We start from the raw sequence: 17737 nt of genomic DNA, 5'->3' as shown, positions 1-17737 counted from the left end.
CCATACCACAGAGACAGCACGGCGTGTAATGTGTAGGGAAGAACTTCAAAGGCGATTCTTGCTTTGCACTTTTAATTTATTGCCTATTTTTTACAACCTAACTTTGTGGAAAGGAGAAGGGGAACAGGTTATGGAGTGTCCCTTGAGAGCACTTTGCATGTGTCAGTAGCTCAGCTTTATCTCTGAAGAACACCCCCAACTCTGGGAGTGATAAGGATAAGGATGATGCAAATAAGGAAATGTGCATCATGTAGCAGGTGGATGTGACTCCCTTTTTTGAGACCTGCTGATAGACATAACAGTGAAGCAGAGGAGAGAGACTGAGATAGCAATGTAACTGACCTGCGCGCTGGTATTTGACATGTTTTTTTTTCTTCCTGAAAACAAATAATCTTAAAAATATTCGTATGAAATAAATATTTGTAAAAATCCCACTATTTGTGCTTTGCTGAATAACATATTTGGATTTGGGCACACCCCTAGTCACAAAGATTTATGATGAGTGGACAAATGGTTAATGAGTTATGGCCAATATTCTCTAAGCCCTGCCCTTTGTGAAGATATTTTGGTTGGTGACGGCCATGTTTTTCGACTGAGGCTGCTCATTTATGATAGAAATGTGTATTTCAGTCCTGCAATGCTGTATACCCTATATGTACAGATGGGTGAAAAATTAAAGGAAAAACCGATACAGGCCAGAATGCTTGACTCCTACAGTGAGGGGATCTGGTACATCTATTATGCTTTGGGGGGCATTTTGCTGGCATGGTTTGGGTCTACTTGTCCCCTTAGAAGGAAGAGTCACTGCAAATCAATACAAAGTTGTTCTGAGTCATCGCCTTTATCCTATGATGAAACATTTCTATCCTGATGGGAGTGGTGTCTTCCAGGATGACAATGCCCCAATTCACAGGGCACAAGGGATCACTGAATGGTTTGATGAGTATGAAAATTATGTGAATCATATGTTATGGCCTTCACAGTCTCCAGATCTCAACCCAATTGAACATCTATGAGAGATTTTGGACTGACGTGTTAGACAGCACTCTCCACCACCATCATCAAAACACCAAATTAGGGAATATCTTTTGGAAGAATGATGTTCATCCCTCCAGTGGAGTTCAGAAACTTGTAGAATCAATGCCCAGGCTGAGGCACACCATTATGGTCCAAGAGGCTTTTTCTGTAGAGCACATTGAACTGGACTTGTGTGAGAAATTTCAAGTCAATCAGACATAGGTTGTGTGGCCTTTCTAAAATTTGAATTTTTGGGCCTTAATTACAGCGCCACCATCTGGCCGATTGGGCTCATATTTCTGGGGAAGCACATGCACATAATTTCCAGTTATTGGGCCATGTTTCATGGTTTTTGCTCATTCCAGCTCATGGCAATTTGAGCCGCAGCAGAAGACAAATAATAAGAATAAGAATAAGAATAAGAATAAGAATAAGAATAAGAATAAGAATAAGAATAAGAATAAGAATAAGAATAATTATCTAGCACAAATACAGAGGGGTTCTGTCCCTTTGAGATTTGAACCCTAAAAATAGCTCTGCCTCTCATAAATTTTGTGTCTGTAAATGAGCTGAGCAGGGAGAATCAGGGTGTGTATAGTCTGGCTGCACCAGGATGACTAGCAGATGTCGGAGCGCATCGATAAGTTCTCAGCGTGTTGTTGCAGCGTCATTCTGTTTGAATGAAGTTCAGATTGAGAACTAGCCAACTCTTCATTCGCGCCCCGGTGGACTGAAACAGGAAAAAACAAAGGAGTTGAGGAAATAAAAGGTTGCCAAATATGCCGGTGTTTACAGGTAAGGTGATATTTTAATACAACAAATTCACTGCCATGGAGAAATGTGACAAAAACACGAAGCTTTACACGTGTTTTAGTGAAGCAGCGTAAATTACATTTTAGCGTGTTAGCTTCGTTAGCTTTAGCATAATATGCAGTTAGCTCTCTCAGCCTTGTTAGGCCACTGGTGGAGCTATTACAAAAACACAATATTTAGAGACAGTGAAACACGCAAAACTGATACACTGCTTTAAATGTGTCACTGTTGGTTGTAGGATTTTAAGGTGTGTTTTTTTTCCGAGCTGGCTGCGTAACGCTAACTGGCGTCTGACACAAACCAGAAAGCAGCTACTGTCGCTAACTGTCAGCTAGCTGGGTTAGCCGAGTAACAGTTTGTAACAAAGACGGTTTAACTGCTTATTTAAAAGCCACTGTTTGTCAACTTTACGCATTTAATATAGTCGTATCCGTTTCAGTTTGAGCTATTTGCATGTCTAAATATGTATAAGTATTGAAAAGCACTGAATCACTGCCTCTACTAGCACGGCTATCAAAGCTAGCCAAATCATGAGTGTACACTTCCTAAGCTTTTTTCTAACAGTTGCAGCTAGTTGGGCACCAAGAATGTATATAGGACATTAATTTGTCATTTTAGCATGACAGTACTGTGACGAATCAGCTGTTTAAAATCAGCAGCCAAACAACTGGATGTATGTTATTATCCTGCACTTTAGCTCGACAGTCAGTTGGATTGGCTGATAGCTGACTAGATGCTGTGTCATACATGGCAGCAGTTTGTTAATGTTTGTCACAACCTGGGAGGCTAACACATGATCTTGTACTGTTTTTTTTTTTTAATTTTTCAGTAAATGTGAAATGGGGCAAAGAGAAGTTTGATGCTGTAGAGCTGAACACTGAGGAGCCACCCATGGTTTTCAAGGCTCAGCTCTTCGCTCTGACAGGAGTCCAGCCAGACAGACAGAAGGTCATGGTGAAGGGAGGCACTCTGAAGGTACTCATGTAAACAAGTGCATGTCAACAAATCATTGCACTTTAGGTTCTGTGTTACTGAGGGGTTGTGTCGATTTTTCTATTTCGTGATGGGATCGTCAGCAAATCCAATGAAAAAGACCAAAATCAATAATGAATTGTTCTAACAAATATTGTCTACGTAGCCTGAGCCCAGAAACAGCATATTCCTCTGTGCTATTGTCCAAAAACGATTTAAAACATCTCAGTGAGTCACACTGTTGCACCGTGTGACATTTTCCTTCATCAGGATGTACGTGGACATTGTATGCATGGACTACCTGAAAGCAGATGTGTATTTCAGTATGTGTCGTCAAACTGTGGAGTTCAAATGTTTAAAGAAATAATAATTAAACAGTATGAAGTTGACAGGTAATGGCTTTCCTTAGTTGGTGAATTATAGTATATGGCATTTGATGTTGTTTATCTGTTATTGACATACCCATCTGTTTCTATTGTTTATGTTTTGAGTAAGGTGCAGGCAAAATAAGATTTTCTTCTCCCCGCTCCTTTTCGGTCATGGAATGTATACAAAGAAATTGAGTTGTTTTGTTTGGGAATCACGTTTTCTTTTCTGGAGCTGCGGATTAATTATAATTTATTTTGGCATCCTAATTAGTCAGTTGAGCACCAAATGTGGATTAATCTACAGATGAGAATATTCCCAGACAAATGCAGTATGAGTAGTTTTTGCTAAAAACGTCTGTGCCTAGCTATCATTAAAAAAGCCTTATTTTAATATATATATTTGTTCTACATTTTTAGTTGGAATAAAAGGGATTGGGGCTGAAAGACAGCCTAATGCATTTTTGGCTTTGGTCTTTTCATGGGACTTGTTATGTAACATACAGAAAAACACCTGCCTTACCCTTTTTAACAGTTATTTTTCTGGATCTAATCAGTGTCTCATCTCCATTTTAGGACGATGAATGGGGGAACATTAAACTGAAAAATGTGAGTATTTTAAGCCTAGTTTGGAGTCATATAAAGAGAAGTTCTTTGTTTAGAGAGCTATACCAACAGTTAGAGCAAATGTGTTTGTGATTTGCTGTGTATTTCTGTTCTTTAAGGGGATGACTCTGCTGATGATGGGTTCAGCAGATGCCCTGCCTGAGGAGCCTGCTGTCAGGCCCATGTTTGTAGAGGACATGACTGAGGAGCAGCTGGCCTCAGCGGTGAGTAAGCCTGAAAATTACCAGCATGTCTAAAACAAATATGGTGATTGTTGCTTTCCGTGCTGACGTGGCCACTTCCACCTGGTTTGCTCTATGTGATGTTTACCAAGTAGAAAACCTAATAAGTCAAATATACAATATATCTCCCTTCTAAGTTTTTTTTAAGAAGCATTTGTGTGGCTCAGAGAGAAATGTACTCATTATAAATTAGGCTGCAGCCAGCAAGGTGTCACGAATTTATGCCAGTGTTTACATTTTTTTTACTGAGGAGGAAGAGTGCACCAAAATCAAGGTGCAATATCAATTACAAACTGCTGTGTCACTTGATACTGTGCTGATGTTTGGTCTACAGATTCCTCTCAGTTAGGATATTGTCAGCTCCTTATTGCAGAGTTGTGTTTTTAAAGGGGATGAGAGTAGCTGATTGGAGTGCCAGTGATGATGCCAGCTTTTTTGATGGAGCACTCGAATCTGTTACTTGCAACCTGGAACTTACCCAACCCTTCGTCATTTTCAGATGGAGCTACCTTGTGGGCTGACAAACTTGGGCAACACCTGTTACATGAACGCCACAGTGCAGTGTCTGCGCTCTGTGCCAGAGCTCAAAACTGCTCTCAGAAGGTGGGTTTTTCCTGCTTATATTAGGTCTTAGCATACAATAAATATGTTATGATGGTTTATACTTCAATGATTTACTTTCCCTGCTTTTTGTATTACATTGTGTTTGTGGCTTTGGTCCAGCTAAAATCATCTGTCTCCCTCTACAGGTACTCAGGTGCTCTGCGATCTTCAGGGGCAAATGCACCATCACAGTACATCACAGCAGGTATGTGGTATAATGGACTGATGCTGAAATCATACAGTCTTAAATTATATGTCTTAAACTTGCTATTACTATTGCATGCAAAAATTAACGTGCATGTATCCTTGCACCCTCAGCCCTTCGTGACTTATATGAGACCATGGACAAGACCTCGTCCAGCCTCCCACCCATTATTTTGCTGCAGTTCCTTCACATGGCCTTTCCACAGTTTGCTGAGAAGGGAGATCAGGGACAGTACCTCCAGCAGGTAAGCAACTCTTCACTGCAATACGCACCTTACAGATTTATCAACGACTTTGAATGAAATGTCAACTCAACATCTCACATCTTGGTTTGCTTATTTTCTTGTTCTCTCAGGATGCCAATGAGTGCTGGCTGCAGATGATGAGAGTTCTTCAGCAAAAGTTGGAGCCACTAGAGCCAGAGACTCCCATGGAGGTAAACCCTAATCTTCTTTTTTTTAAACTTGTTTTATACTGAAAGGATGATTATGTATCTGATAAGTTGAGGAAAAATAATATGCTCCATTTTTACTTTTTGTCTTTTGATGTTTAGACTGACTCTGAGAGCGGAGCTGCCTCCGCCTCTGCGAAGAAGAATTTCATCGACCAGTATTTCGGCGTAGAATTTGAAACTACGTATCCTTGCAGCATGTGTTTGTTAATTGCATCTCTCTACTTTTTATTTTTTGTTTGAATAGTAGGGACTGACTATAAATATTTAAGTCACAGAGAGCAATTTGCAGTGCCATAGTTGTGTTCAAATGACCCAGTGAAGGTCTCCCAGCAGTGTGGCGTAACTCTGCCAAGTTTTTCTTAACTCTTCTGTTAAGTATGAAATGCACAGAGTCCGAGGAGGAGGAGCCAATCAAGGGCAAAGAAAGCCAGCTCCAGCTCAGTTGCTTCATCAACCAAGAAGTCAAATACCTTGCAACAGGACTAAGGCTAGTATGTATCAGACCAAAAAAAGTATTTTCTTCAGGCAGAGGACTTAATAAGCTGTCATGCACCTTTAGGTTTCTCGGATATTTAAAACTATACTTGGATGCTTGTCCAGGTCAAGTCTGAGTGAACATATGAACAACTGGCACATGGTTAGTTTGTCTCCATAGCAACAGGGATCTAATCATGTCTCTGCCTTTTTTTTCTTTCTCCAGAGACTGCAGGAAGAAATAACAAAAATGTCTCCATCCTTGGAGAGAAATGCTCTGTACATAAAATCTGTAAGTTTTTTTTCCCCCCCGTAACTTCTCTTGCACAACTAAAAGAAATGGTCTATCTACTGCTAAAATTGCAAACTTCTGTTTAAAATTTTTCTTCCCCTTTACTTCCCGCCAGTCAAAACTCAGCCGTCTCCCTGCCTACTTGACTGTTCAGATGGTCCGTTTTTTCTACAAAGAGAAAGAGTCTGTCAATGCAAAAGTCCTTAAGGTTTGTCTTGAGCCCCCGTCATTTCTCATTTGTACTAAGGTTCATTTTAAAAGGTCACCGGATGCTTAGTCTGAAACAACATTGTCCATATTATAGGATGTCAAGTTCCCACTCATGCTGGATGTCTATGAGCTGTGCACCCCAGAGCTCCAGGAGAAAATGCTGCCAGTCAGGTCAAAGTTTAAGGAGATCGAGGACATGAAGCTAGAGAAACAGCAGCAGAAGGTAACACTGATCTATAGTTGTTTTTTCTTTTGCAGTATACAAGCTCTCATGTGGATGTTTAGTATAATTTACATTTCTGTACAACAACTCACTTTTTTTTTTCTTTTTTTTTTTTAAAATTGTATAGCCGGTGAAAAAGCCAGGTGCAGTGAAAGAGGTGAAGCACGAGCCTTTCTCATTCCCTGAAGGTATGTTGTTGCATGTCACTGACATCCACCACACACTTAAGCACTTTCAAAAAGATCTGTCATCTTTTTTTCATAACTGGCTAAATGTAAAATGCGATGATATATTTTAACATCAATAGTAGAGATTGTTAGAAGCAAATTTATTTTCTCTCTCTAAAATATGAAAAGTCAACATCAGGGGCCAGATGCATAAACCATGCATACGCCATTTCCTGCACATAACCTGGTATTTATAAACACAGAATGTGTGCACCTCTCACATTCTTCAGACCAGGCGTACACATGTTTTTCTAAAGTGAACTGAGGGCGATGTGATGTGTTAGAGATGAAGTTTAAGCTAAAAGGTGGAATGTTTTAGTAAAACATTGTTTAGGTTGATGACCAGCTGCGGTGATTGCAGTGTGATTTTTTTTTTTGCATTTACACAGAGATTTGTAAAATGCCAATCAAAGATGCATTTATTAAGGTGACATTGATTAATTACTTTGTGTGATTAATTTTATCATTCTTTGAATTTACACAAGAGTCAACATTTCATTTTGCTGTTAATATTTTTTATTTTATGCTTAGTTGTGTTACACTTTGTAAAGTCGGTTTAGATATGAGTGCTGCAAACTATGATTACATTACTGAGATATCACTGCTAACGATGGTTTACAGTCCATGTGATGAATTAACGATATGGACGCTATGAAGAGCTATACAGCTGTTCTTAACGGTTGTCCATAATGACAGCTGTTCTGCTGTTTGAGAACCTCGCCAGTGCAACACAATCAGTGAAACAGCACTTTTCTTTCCAGTTTCTTTCATTGATAGCTGTACAGACTGGTGCGGCAGACCATCATGTTGATATGGAAACAGCTAGTTTAGGGTGTGTCTTCATCCATTAATGGCTAATTGTGGAAGTGAAAATGAGGCTTGTGCACATGCGCCCAGTTCCTAAATGACTGAGATGTACAAAACAGAACCATGTGAACGCACAGCCTCATAAATTTGACAAAAAGAATGCATACGCATATTTCTGGCTTTGTGTATACACACAGTTTTAGTCATGAAAATACAGAGTTGTATGCATTTGGCACCAGGTTTTTTGGCTCCAGATCCATGAAACGGCTTGTGTTTAGATTTTAGCATTTGTAACCAATGTCTAACAGTAATTCATTGATAAATATATTGTAGAAAAAGCAGATAGCAACTCACACAAAATAATCCCTCTCAATCATCACTTATGACCCGCTAGAAGTGTGTGGCCGTGTATTTATCTGCAGAGACTCTGCCCTCTGCCTGTATTTTCGTATTGTCTTATTATTTTGCTGTGTTGGGGGCGCTTCTGGGTTTCAACCTTTGGGCAGTGGGTGTATAGCCCCCAGCCAATAACAGCGCGCAGGGTGTGAGGTCAGGACTCGTAGTGTAGCGACCAGGTTACATCGATGTCTCCGTTGCTGTCCTCTGGGTGGGGCTGAACTACACACATGCAGAGCACAGAGGCTACAGCAGACAGGATGAAGCTCTACATTCACACAAATGGTTGAACGGTTCACGGTTGTGTGAGCATGTTTATTTCTGCTTTAGAACGTAACTGCTGTGAGACAATCAGAAAATAATGTTTTATTTATCTGATTCATGGCTTTGTTCTCGCCAGTGCCACTCGCTCTCTTCATTAAGTCTCACTCAACCGCTATCTACTATTTTAATAATCGAATCATCATGAGTCACTTTTTTTTAAGGAAGAAGAAAAAAAATTGCGGTTGCAAGTCCTCAAATGTGAGGATTTTAAATTTTAATGTGTCATACATGATAGTAAACTGAATATCTTTGGATTTTGGATTGTTGGTTGGACAAAACAAGACATTTGAAGGAATTATAACACCCTTTTTTCCTGCAGACCTTGGTTCCAACAACAGCGGCTACTACGACCTGCAAGGCGTGCTGACACATCAAGGCCGCTCTAGCTCATCAGGTCACTATGTAGGATGGGTCAAAAGGAAAGAAGGTAACTACAGTTGTCTCACATTATTAGGCATATTAGCATTGTGTCATGACAGATGTTCAGGAACTTAATGTTTCCTCTCTTCCCTTTGATTTCTCTTTGACAGATGAGTGGGTCAAGTTTGATGATGACAAGGTGAGTGTGGTGTCTCCAGAGGATATCCTGCGACTGTCCGGCGGCGGAGACTGGCATATAGCATACGTTCTACTGTACGGCCCCCGGCGGCTGGAAATACTTGAAGAGGAACAGTAGCTGTGGAAGATTTCCTAGAAGACAAAGACGTCATCCAACACACATACAAATTGCCATTTCCAAGCACTGTCTGCATAGATGTGCAATAAAACTGGTGTCTTTAAAAATTTGATGACCTTAATTTTTTTTTTGTTTGTTTTTTGTAACCAACATGGATGCTTGTAAATCAATCTGTCAAATGGTGTTAAATATTCAACAATAGTGGGCTTTGAAAATGGAGATATGACGAGAAGCAATCTCTGGACTGGATCCTTGAAAGAGGTTTTTAAGTCTAGCTCTGCAGTTTCAGTAAATGTTTTATACACATTGTATATTTTTTAAAGCCTTTGATAAGGTGCTCATATCATTAAAGCAAAGTATTTCTCTTTAGTCACGTATTCAACTTATAAAAAAAAATGCCTAGCCAAGCTTTTGTCCTTGACATTCTGGCTTGTATCTTCTCAGATGTATTATGGAGATTTCCACTTAACACTGTAAAGACTTGCCCTTGTTCACCTGTTGGACTTCTGGGAAATTTGGGTTCAATCTCAGGTCTTTTGTTAAGTGCTTGGCTTGCACCATCTCCTGGAATTGTTCTCTAATGTATCGACAGATGAGAAAACTTCACTAATGCTCTTTTGAGGGAAGTGTGTGAGGAGCTAGGTCAGAACAGGTTGCCCTTGTGGTGAACTGTGTGCAGTTAAATAAAGACTTGAGATTCAACCGTGACAGTTTACTCGACAAGCCTTGACCATTGTCGTTGTTGACGCTTGATTTCAAAATCTGACATCAATACTTTTAAATGCTATGCTTCACTTTGTTTCTCTGCGCAGGTTTCCTTGATCATCCTGCCACAATGTGTAAGACCTAACCATCACTCTGTAATAAGTTATTGACTGATCGCTTTTCATAGGTGGTGAAAATAAACTGTATACCAAAATGTGAGATTCTTTAATGTGAGCGTGTGGTTGAAGTCCTCTTACAAACATTTTTATTAGAAAAAACATTTATTGAATTTTCTACAGTGAAAAAAACATGGATTTCAACTTTTACTACATACAAAAAAATTAAGTCTCCAAGTGTTTTTGGTATGAAAGAATGCTGCAACAACGTAATGAAGGTACTGAGTATTTAAAAGTAACGGATTATCTAATTCAAGCCTCACTGAGGCCGTCTGCAATCTGGGAGAATCCAGCAGCGTTGAGAGCCGAGACCAGGTTCTCCACAGTAGCTTGTGTTCCCTCTCTGTCCTGCCAGGCAACCAGCAGCAGCTTGGCCTGCATGTCGACATCTTCGCTGTCTGTTTCGATCTCACGCACCTCCGCCGCCTTCATCTCTAGATGAGTGGCTAACGTCCTCCACTGAGTGCCAAGTTTGGCCGCTATGTCATCCATCTGCTGGTTTGTCACAAGCTTGCTCTGTATGCTTGGACCTGGGAGAAAGACAATAGGGAGGATATGAATAGACTGGAATGGAAATTCGTGGTAACATGGAGGATAAGGTGATTAATCATCCGTACTAGAACATGAAAAAAATACAGAGGTCAAGTTGGGTTGGGGAGGCTGGATGTGTTGTTGCACGCTAGAGGTATATAGGGGGACGTGAGAGGTATTGTGTTTAATAAGCGTCTGTTCAAACTCACTGTCATTGCTCTCTTTGAGAAGATTGTCTCCGTTGTCGTCATCTTCTTCACCCGTCTTGATCTCTTCAGAAGGGATATCCTTCTGCACGTAGGGAACGAAAATCTCGATGTCAGTGTTTGTGCGTCACGCAGACTTTTTAGTCATTACGAATACTGTTTTTTAAAGTTAAAAAAACACATCCTCACCGGCAGTTCTTTGGCCAGTTTGCTAACCATGCTGTCTAAATAGTCCGCCAGGCTCTTGAACTTCTGGTTTGTCGGTTGAAAGAAGTGCGGACTTCTCCTGGACAGCAGCCTCAGAGCACGCCAACCGTAGTTTGGGTTCCGCACAACCCTGAACAGATTTACAGAAAGACACTGAAAACTCAGAAAAAACGGGACTGGAAATGAAGCCATTTAGGTAACTGGCTTGAAGGTTTTGACAGGACATGTTTAAGCACAAACTTACTTGTACTCCTCCTCCACCATGTTAGCAGGGTCGGCCTGTTCAATGGCCTCTGCAAAGAATTCATCCAGGGATGGCATAAACTCCCTGAAAGTAAGACAACAAATGTGAAAAACTAAAAAATGATGGTTTACAATTGTAGTAGGAAACAATCTGCTTGTGTTCTGAACCACTTACCTGCTGTCTGACTTGCAGGCCTCCATGTTGTCTTGGTTCAGGTTCCACAGTCGAGTCAACTCGTCACTAATAAAAACACAGTGAAGCTTGAAAAATAGAAATAAACTCCACTGGAGGTGGTGTATTTTTATAGTTTCGGTCACATTCTACTATTGATTCCCAGACCTGTCTTTATTTGCCGCCCCCTCCCCCATGTTGTGCTCAAAACAGGGTCTGCACAGAACAATGCTGGCACAGTTTCACTACTAAATTTAGCAGGATTACAGGATTCAAACCTGGGATTTTCTTTTTAAAAAGACTCTCTCCAGTATTAGGTTCCTTACTTTCCCATGAAGATCTTGCGGTCAGGTCCTTTTCCGAGGAAGTCTTCAGGAGCTTGTCTTTTCCTGGTGGGCCTCTTGGGTTTGTCATCGACTGGCCTGTTAAAGAGGAAACAAGTAGGACAAAATCTCACTTTGGCATGCAACCTTCGAGCCTGCTCCGGATAAGCTGGATTGATCAACAAAATCAAAAATGTTCCGCCGTCACTATTAAGTACCGTTCTTTCACAAAGCTCGGGCATCCCTCGTTTTTCCAACCGTTCCAGTTTTCCTCTGTGTTGAGGATATGCTGTCAAAAAGAAATTTAAAGAGACACCAAGTCTTGTAGTTAGTTAAATGGTGAAGATGATGATGATGAAAATCTTTCAATATTACGTATTCATAATAGGTATGTAAATTTTGTTGGACATGACTAGTAAAGGACAAAACTCTGACACAAATAACATAATGTGAGTGTCTTTAATACCAGTATTTCTACAAACTGAACTTACCTCAACCATTGTGGCAAACTTGTCCCCATCAGGAGGGATCTCTCTCAGTAGCTACAAGAGAACAGTTACATGTTCAAACAGGTTTGTTTTTCTCCATTAGACCATTTTCATTTTTAAATGAATCATATATTTCAAGGAGAAGTACACTTATAAACAAAATTCAAAACGCATAATACATCGTAACCTGTGATAATTTTGTATTTATGTACCATGTATCATACCTTGTCAACATGTACAAGTTTCAAATGTTATAATAATGCTATACAGTAGCAGATATGTACTAAAATCACATTGATTTCTGTGAACTGACCCTTTAAGTGTGTCTATAATGGTTCAACTAACTTCTTATTGACTGACCTGGTAAACCAGTTTAGTTGTCTCTTCAATCCATGTGGTCTGGTCATCGTTCAGAATGCAGCTGGAGCTGTGAGAAGACAAATACACACTAAATATTAAACTCCCACACCTGACAAATTCATTATTTACAATTTCTCACTTGTTTTTACACAAATGGAAATTGTTTTTGGATTATTCAACAAAGACAAAACTTACCTTTTAAATTTCACCTGACCCTTCAGGTACTGGAAGAGGATGAGGTACTGAAGTAGAATATGGCGCCTGAAGTTGCTGTCGCTGAGCTGCAAGTCCATCAGCTGGAGATGAAGAGTAAAAGAAAAGGAAGTGAGGTAATGTCTAACCCATATCTTCAGGTTATCAAATATCATATCTTATCTTTAAATGGTTCAGAAAATAGTCTTGACAACATCATACTCTCACTCAGAGTGGAATTGATTGTCTCGTTCAGCTTCAGGTTTTCTCACCTTCTCGCTTGTTAGGAACTTGGCAAAGTAGACATGTTCTCTTCCAGATGCTCTCAGCTCCTCTAGCTTTCTTTTAGAGGCCTGCATGTCATCCAGCTTGAAGCTCTTGAATACTGCCAAGGTCTCATCTGAGTACTGTACAAGACAAAAGGAAATTCAGATTGATAATGCTCTACTTTGCTTTTTTGCTATGATTTGACAGTAACGGGGCAAGGGCAAACTGTTCTGAGGTGCATTACCTTGAGGAATGTCATCCATGAGAATTTATCGTAACACTGCACAGGGTTTCTGAAGTAGTCCTGCAGTGTCCAGAACTTTCTGTACAAGTTGTAGTCAATCGGGATGGAGCTGAAATGAAATTTTATTTTAAATTAACTTAAAAACTGAATAAAGAAACTCTGTCATTTAAATAAAAGAACAGGGACGAGCGTTAGAGCTACTTACCATGGTGCAGGTAAATCCTCTTCTCCCATTTCTCCTTCCTCTACTTCCATACCTTCTTCCTTTTCTTCTGTGTGCTATAAAACATAGAACGGACAATTACAATGTAACTGAAATTTAAATTTAATTTCAAAATACATGCAAACATTAGCACATGGCAACACCTTACCTTTTGTCCAAGAGTACTTTCTTGTTCATTTTTGTTGAATACCGTGATGTTGTCCAGGTTGAACTGGCTCTGTAGATTGAGACCTGGAATAAACATAAAAAAGGTATAAAAAGGAGTCATCGGAGGAGCCGAGGAACGTTGTAAACTGCATCCTTAACAGGTTTATATTGTCTTATTGCTGCTCTTACCTGATTTTTCAGACAGGGGGAAAAGACGTGCCAGGAAAAGCTGGATTCGCCCGCAGAATACAGTATTCTGAGACTTGGAAAGCCTCCTTAAAAGATCTACAAGGTGAAAAAAGTGTCACAAACAGCTTTGCCTTTTAAACATAAAAAAATCTTACACATCACTAACAAGAATGAGATTTTATCCTTACCGTTACACATCCTCAACAAATAGTTCTTCCCGGCAGTATAAAAGGAGTTCTGGGAGAAACGGAGAGTACAGGTACAGTGATCAAATGATCTAGATTATGCTGGATAAAGACTTCAATTGACTTTACTGAGAGGCTGCAGCTTATTTACCGATTTCCAGGTGGAGACATTCTCCTCGACAAAGGAGAAGATTTTGTCACACTGGTCAAGAGGAAGACTGTCCAGTACATCTCCCAGCAGAAGGAAAGGAGTCGTAGCAGAGCAGATACCTGCACAGAGAGAAGTAAAGGCTTGATCACCACATTAATGACATATTTGTATTATTAACCATAAATAGCTGATGAGTGATAAAAGGCCTCATTGGTGTATGTGTAGAGAATAACATTCACACCAAACCGCATGCAACATGTAGGAACATGCACAGAATTGTACAGTATTCTCAGTTTCCCTACATAAGTCAAAAAAGTTCCCAACCTTATTTCCTTGCAACAACACAAGGCTGACCAGATCTTAAGTGACAAGGAAAAAAAGTGTAAAAGAGACCAGTAGGGGCTGGTTGAAGGAAGGACAACTGAACATTTTAAGAATAATACTTCAGTTTTAAAACTTGATTGGAAGTCAGAGGCCATGTGCATAGAAGAGTTAGTATCTGTGGGACTTTTCAAAAGGAATCTCTTAATGATGACATTTGTGGGTAGAAGTTTTGTACAGGAAGCTTTTAATGTCTCTTATTTCATTTTCGTTTGTACTCTAATTGGAAGCTAGCTTGATCTAGCTTGAAGAAGCCAAATTTCACTGCTTTCAATGCTGCCATCTGCTGTGTTGTGCTGTTCTGCATGTAACAATAAAACCTCTCGGATCTTGGTAGGTGGTTGTGTACAGTATACACAGCCTGTTCAATATACAGTAATGACTGAAATGTATTGAACATTTTGTATATTAACCTAAAATAAATACGTATAATTTGTAGGTATAGTTGGTAGTACAGTGTTACAGGGTTATTGCACAGTGCCTGAGTTAACCTTTCAGAAGTGTGACAGCATATTATGTGTATTATAACGTATCAAGACAAATCTTTCACTGGCTGATGTCAGCCTTTTAAGTCAACATACCCTCTGTAACGGCATCTATACTCAGGTAGATGAGAGACAGATAGTCATCACAGCTCGCCTTCTGCTCAACCTGCAGAGAAAAACATTAACATCAGGCTTTCATAAACCAGCAACAGTCTAATGAAATTACTGAGGTTTGTTAAACCAAGCTCTAGAGACAATGCTGAAGTTAGCTTCTGATTTGGGCTTAAAGGGGAAAGTTAAGGGGAACATTAATAATGATATTAAGCAGCTGTTTCTCTGTTCTTTCACCACTTACACCTCTGAAAAAGTGTGAGACATTGTAGCAAAAGCCTTAACACTGTTTAAATCCACTTTCAGATTTGAAAAACCTTTATTTTGCTTATGGAAACTGAAAATATTTCTCCATCCAGACCGCATTAGACCAGATCCCGATCAAAAACCACTATACTTAGACTCGTCAAATCTGGACTAGATTATCATTATCAAGATTTGACAGATCGAATTATAGTGGTTTTTGATCTGGACCTGGTCTGATGTGTTCTGGATGGAAAAATATCAGTGAAATCGCCCTTTTTTGAGTTTTCACAAATAAGATAAAGGTTTAACAGATCTGAAAGTGGGTTTAAACAGCGTTAAGGTTTCTCCTGCGATATCTAAAATGGTGAAAGTGGCGAAAAAAAACAGAATCGGCCGCTAAATATCTTTATTTATGTTTCCCTTACTTTTCCCTTTAACCCAGTTTCAAAAGCTAACTTCATCGTTGGATGACCGCTATTTAACTCACAATCTGATCACCAAGGACCCCCCTCAGAGCCTGGTCAAGTGTGCTCTTCTTTTCCGTCTCACTGTAACACACACACATCAGTCAAGTCAAAGCTAGCCTGCATGTTGTGTTTAACTAACGTCTATCCAAATAAAATAGTGTTACTTACTTCCCAAGGATCTGATTGAAAGCAGTTATTATAGGTTTGCTGTTTTTACCAGCCAGGGCTTGTATGGTAGAAGCCTGCGGGCGAGTGAGAGGGAAGAAGAAAACATTTCATTTGAGAGAGAAGACGTCGTTGGGTACGTTAGCGTTAGCGTTAGCTAGCAACTGCTAACAGTTATAATAACAGAACAAGACAAAACAGTGACTTGCAGTGATAAGGCTGCTATCTAGCAGGTATTGTTGTCACTACATACAGTATTCATTAACATGTGATTCAATAACAAGGCAATTCAGTGATTTCTCACCGTAAATTTGTCTTTAGCGTCGACAAACTTAAATAAGGACGGCGACATCTTTACACCTCTGTGACCGGAACTGACGCCAGACGTCTTCCGGTTTCTTCGTTGTTTTTGTTTCTCTTTCTTTATTGACATATAAAACAATTAAACAATTTTTCTTCCACAAAATCATGATATCCAAAATATAAAAAAAATAATCTTGCGGTTTGCAGAAGGAGAAAACCCCTCTGATCGGGGAGGGTGGTTACACTTCATACAAATATTAGAAATAACAGCAACAACAACAACAAAAAACAGGTATTGATAGTTTTTACATTTTTGCGATACATGCTACCTTCAAAGTATCAAACTAATAAAGTGCCCCTGGTCAGCTGTAACATTGTTATTATTATATACTATATCATATAACTATACAAACTCTACTATATTATGTCTGTAAATAGTTAGATGCATTTTGTTTCTGAATAGTATATATTTGAAAAATCAATGTTCGATCCAAGTAATTAAATGTTACACCTCTACAAATATTTTCACTGATGCATTATTTTGCTCAGTAATAATCTATTTTATTTAGATCACAATTAGATCTCAAATTTAAGATAAGATAAGACATACTTTACTGTCCCAGAGGGGAAATTTGTCTTGGGCTCAAGTGTTGACTACAGCTTCATATAGAAAAATACAACGGTACATAATCTCCATTATGTACATGACTCCAAACAGACACATACACAAATACACTATTATACTACTAGTGCTTAGACTATACACTATTCCTAAAATAATAAAACACAATAAACTGTGCTCAGTAATTTAAAGAATGAAAACAATAAAAAGGAGAAATTATTTTATTTATTTTTTCTTTTTCTTTTTTCTTTCTTATTTTTATTATTTTACTTGGCTGAGAAAAAACAAAAATGTTTTAACTCAGTTGTATGTGATATTACAGTTGAAGTTCAGCCATGGTACAACAGCGGTATATAATCTGAGCACCTCTGACCACATCAGATTGTAAACTGGAAAAAGTAACCAAATATATACAAGTCGCAAAAAAATACACAATACATGAGGATATATATTTCAAAAGCATATCTTTAAAATCAAAAATGTGTGAACCCATCATGTCTTGATTTTCAAGCAGGGCATTGAGCTGAGTATAAGGGGGATGAGTGATGATATTCAAACATATAACTTCACATTTTATGTTGAAAGGTTACAACTGAACCTGTTCTCTCTATACGATTGCCTGGCAGTCTTCAGTGAAATAGAAGAGGATATTGTTTTTGGAAAATTCAGCTTCATTCTGATATTTAGGCCAGACTAATCAAGATATTATTGTGGCCTTCAGTCCATGCAGGACTTAATCCAGTTCAGGCCAGAGGGCGGCAGTGTTGCACACTATTTATGTCCACAATAGTTAAAGCCATCAGATCAGTTGCTCTGTTTGCACACATGAAAACAAATTGATTGTGAGTGAACAGGTGGTAAAATGTACAATGGTCGGATGAACCTGAAATCCACCATCTTCTGATGATGATCCCTGTAATATTTTACATTATATGAACATGTAGATGGTGGTATAACGTGTGTCTATTTTATTGGCCTCAGTCCATAAATTTGTTTTAAAAACTTCACTGAAATCTCTCAGAAACTATCTGATTTATGTTCAT

The 17737-nt window shown here is 39.1% G+C and overlaps 2 protein-coding genes across 2 annotated transcripts; one reads left to right on the top strand and one right to left on the bottom strand.

Annotated features, from left to right (window-relative positions):
- Positions 1-1618: 1618 nt before the first annotated feature.
- On the top strand, positions 1619-9015 carry usp14 (ubiquitin specific peptidase 14 (tRNA-guanine transglycosylase)). Its single transcript, XM_044367940.1, has 16 exons — positions 1619-1812; positions 2660-2805; positions 3744-3776; positions 3893-3997; positions 4515-4618; positions 4765-4823; positions 4937-5067; positions 5178-5258; positions 5376-5458; positions 5653-5767; positions 5977-6042; positions 6158-6250; positions 6347-6475; positions 6603-6663; positions 8549-8656; positions 8760-9015. The coding sequence occupies exons 1-16, from the start codon at positions 1797-1799 to the stop codon at positions 8903-8905; spliced, it is 1476 nt and encodes a 491-aa protein (XP_044223875.1). The 5' UTR covers positions 1619-1796; the 3' UTR covers positions 8906-9015.
- Positions 9016-9858: 843 nt separating this feature from the next.
- Positions 9859-16184, bottom strand: thoc1 (THO complex 1). The gene is made up of 21 exons (XM_044367939.1): positions 16074-16184; positions 15773-15846; positions 15625-15685; positions 14877-14946; positions 13915-14033; positions 13767-13815; positions 13579-13674; positions 13391-13473; positions 13225-13298; positions 13020-13128; positions 12781-12915; positions 12512-12612; positions 12317-12383; positions 11960-12010; positions 11687-11757; positions 11472-11567; positions 11149-11214; positions 10975-11058; positions 10713-10860; positions 10527-10608; positions 9859-10316 (listed from the first exon to the last, which is right to left on the bottom strand). The coding sequence occupies exons 1-21, from the start codon at positions 16119-16121 to the stop codon at positions 10039-10041; spliced, it is 1962 nt and encodes a 653-aa protein (XP_044223874.1). The 5' UTR covers positions 16122-16184; the 3' UTR covers positions 9859-10038.
- Between the last annotated feature and the right edge of the window lie 1553 nt (positions 16185-17737).

This window comes from Thunnus albacares, chromosome 12 (genome assembly GCF_914725855.1).
Source record: "Thunnus albacares chromosome 12, fThuAlb1.1, whole genome shotgun sequence".
Taxonomy (NCBI): Eukaryota; Metazoa; Chordata; class Actinopteri; order Scombriformes; family Scombridae; genus Thunnus; species Thunnus albacares.
This window is presented reverse-complemented; position numbering and strand designations above follow the sequence as displayed.